Source organism: Dicentrarchus labrax, unplaced genomic scaffold (assembly GCF_905237075.1).
Source record: "Dicentrarchus labrax unplaced genomic scaffold, dlabrax2021, whole genome shotgun sequence".
Taxonomy (NCBI): Eukaryota; Metazoa; Chordata; class Actinopteri; family Moronidae; genus Dicentrarchus; species Dicentrarchus labrax.
This window is the reverse complement of record NW_026136721.1, coordinates 14,921,227-14,930,224: the sequence shown is the minus strand read 5'-3', so window position 1 is coordinate 14,930,224 and position 8,998 is coordinate 14,921,227. Positions and strand designations below refer to the sequence as shown.

At 42.3% G+C, this 8,998-nt stretch overlaps 1 protein-coding gene across 1 annotated transcript; it reads left to right on the top strand.

The window, feature by feature from the left end:
• On the top strand, positions 1-5,572 carry metrnlb (meteorin like, glial cell differentiation regulator b). The gene is made up of 5 exons (XM_051384292.1): positions 1-338; positions 1,512-1,695; positions 1,820-2,045; positions 3,824-3,883; positions 4,720-5,572. Exons 1-5 carry the CDS (start codon positions 244-246, stop codon positions 5,028-5,030), a joined length of 876 nt encoding a protein of 291 aa, XP_051240252.1. The 5' UTR covers positions 1-243; the 3' UTR covers positions 5,031-5,572.
• Positions 5,573-8,998: the final 3,426 nt, after the last annotated feature.

The following is an 8,998-nucleotide window of genomic DNA, read 5'->3' as shown; positions in this document are numbered from 1 at the left end:
TTTTTAAACAGACTGCTGTCCTGCGGCGCGCGCACCGCTCCTCTTACACAAACCTCTGGGCACAATGTTTTCCTGCCTCTAACGGGACCTTCGTCTCGGCTGGACTCAACCCGCCATGTAGGCTGCGCGCGCTGAAGCTCTCGGGGACATTTCGTTGGATCTTGCGGTTCGGGAGCAGCAGAGCGCGCGGCTCTTCCAGGCTGTTGTGCGGGATCCGGGGACCACCGGGGCGGACTGGCCACCATGCTCCGGCCGTGGGCTGCGCACTGGGTCGCGGTTGTGCTCCTGTGTGGGGCGGTGGCACAGTACTCCAGCGACCAGTGTAGCTGGCGAGGAAGGTGAGGATGAAGCAGGGACAAAGGACTGATCATAGGTGCAGATAGCACAGCAACCCATCGAGTATAGTCAGAGATTGTACTGGTATCAGGCGACACATAAAACACACCTAGCACATACTTTAGGGTTGTTATCTGCATGTTATTGTCCTTTTCTTAAAGAAGTCCGTAAGAAAATCTAATTGTTTTTTGTAAGGGGATGCTGCGCTTTCATGTGCTGTGTGTGGGGGTCATGAAAGGGACTTCAGTCGTCTGTGAGAGGGAGGTTGTGTCTTTGAACTGGCTCTGTTGTGCATTACTCGGGATTTCATTGGGCTCAAAAGGGTAATCAGACGCATGGATGTTTGATTAAGATTGTACCGTAATCCGCAGTAAGGGCGCTGGAAGGTCAGAGTAAAGTAAGTGAATATTCCCGCAATGGGAACCAGTTAAGGATGCGTTTGGCCCGCTTTGTGCAACTGCTTGTGGTTACTACTCAGAAATGTTATGACATCATTTTGCAGTAATTCATATGAACATCTTTATTAAAATCTTCTTCTCACAAAGGAAAATGACTCACAAAACAACTGAAACTAATTGTGTGTGGACAGGAGGGGCCTTAATTTAATATTGAGAGACTATTTACACTAAGGTTCTCCACATAGTAGAACTTTTAAAATATGCTCCCTTTACGATTCTGGAAATGTACTTGCAATCAGAGGAATGTCTCTGCTCTAGTTCCTATCTTAAGTAAATACAGCTACATGGCCCCTTTGATCACTCCTCCAAGTCCCCAAGTCATAAAAAATGACTTCGTGCTCGGTGTTGTAAAGTTTGCCGGCCTCAAACTTTTAACGACTTAATAGCCCAATCAGTTCCTGGTGTTGAGGTAGCTTATGCACATCAGAGACAAGCGACCGCATCCATCCAAAGTGAGAGATTTGTTGGCAGACAGCTGCACCAGAGTTGCTCCTAATGAACGTCACACTATCATTAAATCCTTTCCATGTGTTTCTTTAACTCTGTTTTGCCAGCAGATTAGTACGTGTTCAGAGGAACATTTTCACAGCACTAAAGTCCCGGATCCAAGTTTCCTTATTGATGGTTGCTTGATGATTTTAGGCACTTGAATCTTAAACTCTTTAAAGGTAAACCGTGTGCCTGATGTCTGAAAAAAATCTGCCCTCTCATCTGCAGTGGTTTGAGCCACGAGTCTCATCGTAGAGATGTGGAGCAGGTCTACCTCCGCTGCTCTCAGGGGTCCCTGGAGTGGCTCTACCCCACAGGAGCTATCATTGTCAACCTGCGGCCAAACACAGAGCCCTCTTCAGGACACATGGCAGGTTTCCATGTGTGCATCAAACCCTACACTTACTCCCAGGTAGAGTATGACACCAGTATTAAGGAATGAACATTACTTGGACAGAATTCAGGCTCAACAATCAGAATATTACCCCTGTTGTCTCAGATGGATTATATGTGTCCTCTCGGTCCTGCGTGTCCAGGGTTCTCATTTGTATCTGGAGCGTGCGGGGGATCTGACGCTGCTGCTGGCAGAGGAGGACCACGCTCAGGGTACAGTGCACTGTTTCAGCCTGGCAGAGGGAGCTCTCTTTGTGGAGGCCGTCCCTCACACAGACATCAGCCGGAGGATCACAGCTTTCCAGTACGAGCTGGTGCCCAGTCAGGGGCCCGGGGCACACATGTACCCATACCTGCACCCTGGTTTAGGTAAGAGAATGAATGCACCCATTCTGGAAGAGATACAGTCTTATTTGTGTTGGATCCTTGTGTGTTATGCAGTTGGCATTAATAAGTGTGGAGACTTGTGCCACCAGAAAAAAAGTCCTTTTCTGCTGAGCTTTGTCTTGTGACTTTGTGTGAACAGTGATACTGAATGTTGTTTTTCTACTTGCCTCGTGAAAGTCTTTGTAAGTTGCAACCAACCCCTACCACAAATATACAGACTGATTTGGTGAATTCTAGATATTTTTTCCATTTTTATGAAGTTGTAAACTGGAGCTTTTGAAAATGGATCCAGTTTCTAAATCCAGTTTTCTAAAAGTTTGAAATTCATTCCATTCACTATCTGTTGTTGGAAAATCATATCTAGAAGGTAAATTATAAGGGAATGGGAGGAACATGATTCAAAAATGGCATTGCATTATAAATGCCACTGAGCCGCCGATTCTCAAGTGTTGGATCCAGTGTTGGAAAATAACTAAGTACATTTACTCAAGTACAACTTAAAGATTCTTGTTCTTGAGTATTTCCATTTCATTTACCTGACAGCTTAGTTATTAGTTACTTTTCACATAACATTTTACATACAAAACATATGAACAGCTTATTAGATACGACGCGCTGTTAACAGATTAAACTACCCAAAAATATGTGAACTAGTCAAAATTCCCTCCACATTTACCAACTACAACATGAAAGTACCGCTTACATATTAATACATTAATAATGATCCAATGGTACATTTATATTAGATTGATAGGGGCCATTCTGCATAATTAGTACTTTTACTTTTGATGCTTGAAGTTTATTTCCTTGCTAATACTTTTACACAAGTACAACTTTGAATGCAGGACCTTTTTACTTTAAATCATTTGAATGCTTCTTCTAGCACTGGTTGAATGAACCAACAAGCAAATGTTTCCAAAACCGCTCATGTTTGCAACTTCATAATCACCAGAAGAACTTAAAAAAGAAAAAGAAAAGTCAAAATATTCTCACATATTACGTTTCTAACATATTAACTGTGTCAAGTCAGTTTCAGTTCTCTTGAAGTTGTTTTCCACACTGTCTGTTTTTGTGTAAATTGATTTAATTGGTTTAAAAGGGTCTGTTAAACTCGTCATACCTGACACAGGCCGCCTTCTCTCTGACATAAAGTGAAGGTGGCGAAAAGCCACGTTACTGTTTCACCCCTGTTTCTTTATCTCGCCGCCATGCTCTGATGCTCCGTCCTCCCCCCACTTCCTCACTCCCACACACCCTTGTCTCAGCCAGACTTATGAAAACAAGCAGGCCAATCAAAAGGTCCCGTTAGGGTCAAGCACAAGGGTCAGCCAATCGTCTCTCAACTGTCAATCAAGAACAGACCCCCCCCTCCACAAAGCAGTGAATTTTGGGTAGCCCACCCGTATAAAGTGGTAGAAGGGAGGGACGGTAGGTGGAGAGGAAGGCTGGACTTCTTTTCTAATGAGACAGAAGAAAGCCTGTCTGTTTGTCTGTCTGTGTGTCTGGACGTTTTATAGCTGTTTTTATAGCTGACAGGGTCAAGGGGTAATTCTGTGATTACGTCTCCCTCACCTGCTGTTCTCATTCACATACTCTCTTGATGTCTGTCTGGTCTCGTAAGCCCCGGGAAATAGACTAATCATTACTCACAGGATTATATAAAGCTAATGAGAAAAGAAAATGAAACATGAAAACAAGAATATCTGTTGTTTCTAATGTTAAAGTATTTAATGTTTTCTTTTTTGTGTCTTTCATTTTAGTCACCTGTAAACCCTGCTCAGATGAAGAGGTCCTTATGGCTGTGTGTACCAGTGACTTTGGTAAATACACACAAACACTGAATACTTTGACATATTGGGAAATCAATCTCTTTCTTTCAGAGATTAAAATGAAAACAATGGATGCCGCACTCATGTCTCTACAATAAATACTGTATAAAGCTGCAGCCACAGTCAGTTAGCTTAGCTTAAAATAAAGACTAGAAACAGCTTGCATGGCTCTGTTCGAAGGAAACCAAACCAGCCTTCATGCAACTACTACTCACTAATTAACACGTTATATTTGTTTGTGTAATCAGGAAGTCACTGTTCTATTATTATACTAATCTAAGCGAACTGGCAGCTGCCTTCAGCTACATATTTAGCGTACAGACACGAGAGCTTTATCTTCTAAGCAATTTCCCCAAAAGTCAAACTATTATTCAGATGCAAGACTGTGTAACTTGTGCTGTGACTTTACACTCACAAAGGGCCAGTGACAGGATGATAGCCAGTTTCCCACGTTTCTTTGGAGTGAGTTTCTTTATACGTTATCATCGATGATCTGACTGAGCTAAAACATTATGTAACAGTAACAGTAAAGTGGAGCTAGAAAGTCAGCAACTGACTCAGTAACACAACAGTATCTGTTTGCTAACATTAGCCACCGTTAGCTACTGGTCATACCAGACCAAGTAAGGCTGTAGCAGCAAAACCCTTGAGTGTGTTGAATTGAGTTAGGGTTTTATTCTTTATTAATTAAACTTTTAAATTGTAAGTGCCAGGTTGTGTTATGTCCATTTTCAACAGTTACATAGTCATACACTTTAATTTTAGCTATCCTTGATTCATTTGATCTAATCTCCTTCTCTTTATCGGTGCTGTTCCTGTCTCTGTAGCCGGCAGTGGCAGCTTTCGAGATGTGGCATCAGGTACTAACGGCCGCTCCCCGGTTGTGCTGAGTCGGCTGTTCCGTCAGAAGAACAGGATATTTGCCTGGAGTGGAGCCAGAGGGCGGCGTTGGAGTGGACGTATCAATGTTCCTGCACAGTGCGGTGTGCATCCTAGAGGGGATGAGTACCTTTTGACTGGTTCTGTTCATTTTGGAGAAGCCTGGCTTGGCTGTGCGCCCCGCTACAAGGACTTCCTGAAGTTGTACACCAGAGCAGAGAGAGCAGGAACAAACCCTTGCCAAATAGACACAGACTGAGAAATCTATTCATCTCTTCTGGGTAAAACAGGGTGGGGTGACTCTCAAAAAGGTCAGCGAGTAAGGCACAAAGAGGAACCGAGAGATGAATAGACTTATGGCCATCATTAAAGGCTACTTTCTGCAGACTCTTCTCAGTGATGTGCAACTTATTGTTGCCTTGACAATTGGACAGTTTGAACATTTTAGTAGCCAACATGCTGTCTGAACTAAAATGTCCCCATTTAACTGTATTTGTATGCTGTATTCTGTATGTGTAAATGTGTTTGTGAATGACTGAGGCAGCAAATGAATGAATGATGAGCTTAAATTAATTTTGTTTCTAACTGGTTAAAGTTTTTAATCTCATGACGATACCGCTCGTGTGATCATTCTTGAAATGAAAGTTTGCTTTGTAAAAAGCTTTCTGTAAAATTTAGGAGTCTTCTGACAGAAGTGTACAGTATGCAGCTCTGTGAGTCTTCATGTACTAAGTGTGTGTGTGTTTTGCTAATGAGTTCAAATGGTCTATATATTTGCAGAAAATAAAAAGCCATTCTTCAGCTTGTCTTTCTGTTTAATTTAAGATTTTTCTCTGCAGTAGTAGTAGAACTACTTCTCTGTAAGTGAGCCAGTATGAGCTGTATCTCCTGATATAGGGACCCTGCATTATATATTATTAACAAACCTGTCCCTCTGTGTCACATACTGTATGGCACACTGAGGCTCATTGAGGTTGAGGTGCAGATAATTAGAAACAAATGACAAGTGAAGTTAATAGGACCAAAAAACGAAGGACCAAAAGTTACCAGCCTCTGTTGGCCCACATGGATGCAGACAAAGAGATATTGTCCACCTAACTACCCACAAGAAAAAACCATTATGAGTGTTCAGTGACCATTAGCTGGCAGTAGAGCAGCAGTGCGTCACTGCTGGCGTAGCTACCCCTGTGGAGCTTTGACGGGCCACTGTTCTGGTTGGCATCCTCCTTGCCTGTGTGTGTGTGTGTGTGTGTGCTTTCATAGCTGAGAGAGGGAGAACAGCAAGAGAAGCAATTATATTTTCCAACATAGCCAACCAGGTCCAGTTCAATAGCTGCAGTACTAATGTTTTTTTCCCCTTGAGTCTTATGAAAGCAGGCTCCTGAGGCCAGTACAAATGCAACTCAGACCAACATCCTTTTTATTTCATGCATTTACAGCTGTAGATACTATAAATGCACAGACTAAGTGCCAAATTAAAGGCTGCCACGTAAACATGCATGCATGTTACTGGATATCACTAGTCAGCTGGTAGCCAAGCAGCTGATGAATGAGCCACTGGTGGTGAAGCATGAATGAAGCAGCTGATTTATTGCTCCACCAGAGCTAACATAATGTTTCCTACATTTATTTCATCATCTCAGTACCGGGTGCCTAAACAGACAGCGTTTAGAGCACAGTTACAGGACATACATAGTAAACTTTTGGCAGGAGTTCAGTAAGGTAGCCTAATCACGGCTGAAGCCTGCCAGTCCAAATGAAAACTACTGTCAGATGGATAGATGGATTGAGACTATGAGAGCTTGATGGGTGGAGAGCTGAAAGAAGAGGCGGATGTGTGAATGACCTTACAGGGGTGTATGTGCACCTCTCCGTCCGCCTGCTGTCAGCAGTTGTGTGTGTGTGATGCTTTCCCTCTTTCCTCAGGAAGAGCAACAATGTTTGGAATGTCCCCTCCCACACACACCCCACCCACACAGACACCTCTATCTGCAGAGATAAACCATGTGTGCTCAACTACAGAATAAAATCAACCACTCTTTACACCTGAGGCATGCATAGTTTTCAGCAAGCAGTTGTGTGGAATTGGTGTTGTTATTTGTCTCAAGAGAATGGGAGAAATGCACAGTGTGGCTGCAAACACGCTGCCACGGACTTAAAGGGACACTCTGGCCATTTAGTAATGCACTTCTTTATAAAGATTATATAAAGAATAGTCCAAATTGAAGCAGCAGAGGCAGAGATATTCTTACTTTTGAGGGGTGAGCTGGCGAGATTGCATACAAAGTAAACAGAAAGAGAAGAGTAGGCCCGAATTTGTCCAAGGCAGCAGAAATTGACACAAAGACAATTCAGTTCACGTTTAAAATGTTACAACTTCAGATGTATTTTATGAATATGCTTCATAAATGTAGAGATACTGGAGGGAAATAACTAGAAGAAGAAGAATTATTTTGTTCTGACTTCAGTCAGAAGCTGAAGTGAACACTAACACACAGGCACACTCCCACACACACAGTTGGTGTGTTTGTTGCTAGCTAGCTTACAGCTACTGAACAGTTGGTACATCTGCTGTTTGGGCTGAATAAAACACTCTCCAGAAATTTAAAATTCACCTTGTTTTCTGTCTGAACCTAGCTTTAGTCCCTAGCATGGGTTGGGGTCCAAAACCTCTGAATCCTACACTTCCCATAATGCAGCAAATTTGCATAGTTTGTTAGACCCAAACAGGTTGTAACACAGCCTGTGATACCCAAACTGTCTTTGTATTTTCAAAGAAAATTGTAGCTGTAGATACAGCATGGTCAATTCAGTGAAGTAAAATGATTTCTCTAATGTGAATAAAGCTTACAAATCCACATGAATATGTGAGAAAGAGAAGCTTGAAGGTTTAAGATTTAAGAGGGTTGCCTATATATAACAATTCCTCCCACATACACACTAACGACTATGTGTGTGTGTGTGTGTGTGTGTGTGTGTGTGTGTGTGTGTCTTGGGTTGTAGTTTGAGAAGACCACGGCACACGCGTCCTGCACACTGCCGACATGCAAACAGGCCACACTGCAGAAACCCAACCTACCAAAGCAACACCCAAAACCCCTTGGCAACCCAACCTGGCAAAAGCTCAGCTCCCCTTGGCATCCTCGCTAATTCGGGACACACTTATCCCTCTGCACAGGGGTCTTAATGTTAACCTTTCAGTGTGAGAGTGTGTGAGATGTGGAAACAGTTTGTGCTGCAGTATGCGAGAGGCACAGCTGAGCGGTCAGCTGGAGTCGAGGGAATGGCTGAGCTCAGGGAAAATACACGCATGCTTTCACCCACATATACCACCACTGGCATTTTATATTGCCCTGGCCAGGGCGGGGTCAGTTGTTTTAAGCGGTGGTACAGTATTTCAGGTTGTAAGTATGTCTGGTTTCTACCAGGGGGCCAAAGTAAAATAAACAACAACAAAAAAACCCCTGACATTTTAAGAAGCTGTCTTTATAGAGACTGATGCACTCTATAAAGTTCAAATATAGATATTACATGAATACTATATATAATACTGACATTTTTAGTATTTCCGTCAAATGTTTGCAGTGTTGAATTGTTGCCCATTTTAAGGACCAGGGTGTAAGATTCAATGGCAGATTGCATACATACAAAATCAATGTATTAATTACTTAATATATGAAACAGGAATGATTTGATAAAAGTTACTTTTTAATAAATAGTTTTGTTATAATTCCACTTATCACTTTACAACTTCTAATATAGTTAAAGTTTTACCTGAAAAAGACCATAATTATTCTGTCATCGTACTGGAGTACTCAAACTACTATTGTGAGAGTATCTGCAGGTTGCTTGAAATATGACTTTTATAGTTAATACTGTGTAGAGTTGCTGAGTCCTTGCTATAAGGTTGGATAGAGTGCCCCTCTGTGGTGGCAATGTCAACACTTCATGACTGAACTTCTTTACCAGATTAACTAAATTGAACTGTTTGTTCTTCAAAGCCGTCAAGGATGCACAAATTGAATTCATTCCCACCTGAGTGGCATGAAGCTGAGTTTGTTTTATTTGTTCTCTCAGTCAGTTTCACTGAAAAAAAAAACACAGAAGACGTCATCTCTAAAGTGTTAACATCCTCTGCAAACTTTTCAAACGGCAGAAACCTTTCGGTTGTCGTCAGGACCCTTCCCACTCTTTTACATTCTTAAAGCAATCACATAAACAAGTCAG

Bases quoted from the DNA above. Each gene is read 5' to 3' on its own strand.
- metrnlb (XM_051384292.1), top strand. From the start codon at position 244: ATGCTCCGGCCGTGGGCTGCGCACTGGGTCGCGGTTGTGCTCCTGTGT. The intron at 339-1,511 runs GTGAGGATGAAG...TCTCATCTGCAG, and splicing joins CAGTGTAGCTGGCGAGGAAG to TGGTTTGAGCCACGAGTCTC. The intron at 1,696-1,819 runs GTAGAGTATGAC...CTGCGTGTCCAG, and splicing joins AACCCTACACTTACTCCCAG to GGTTCTCATTTGTATCTGGA.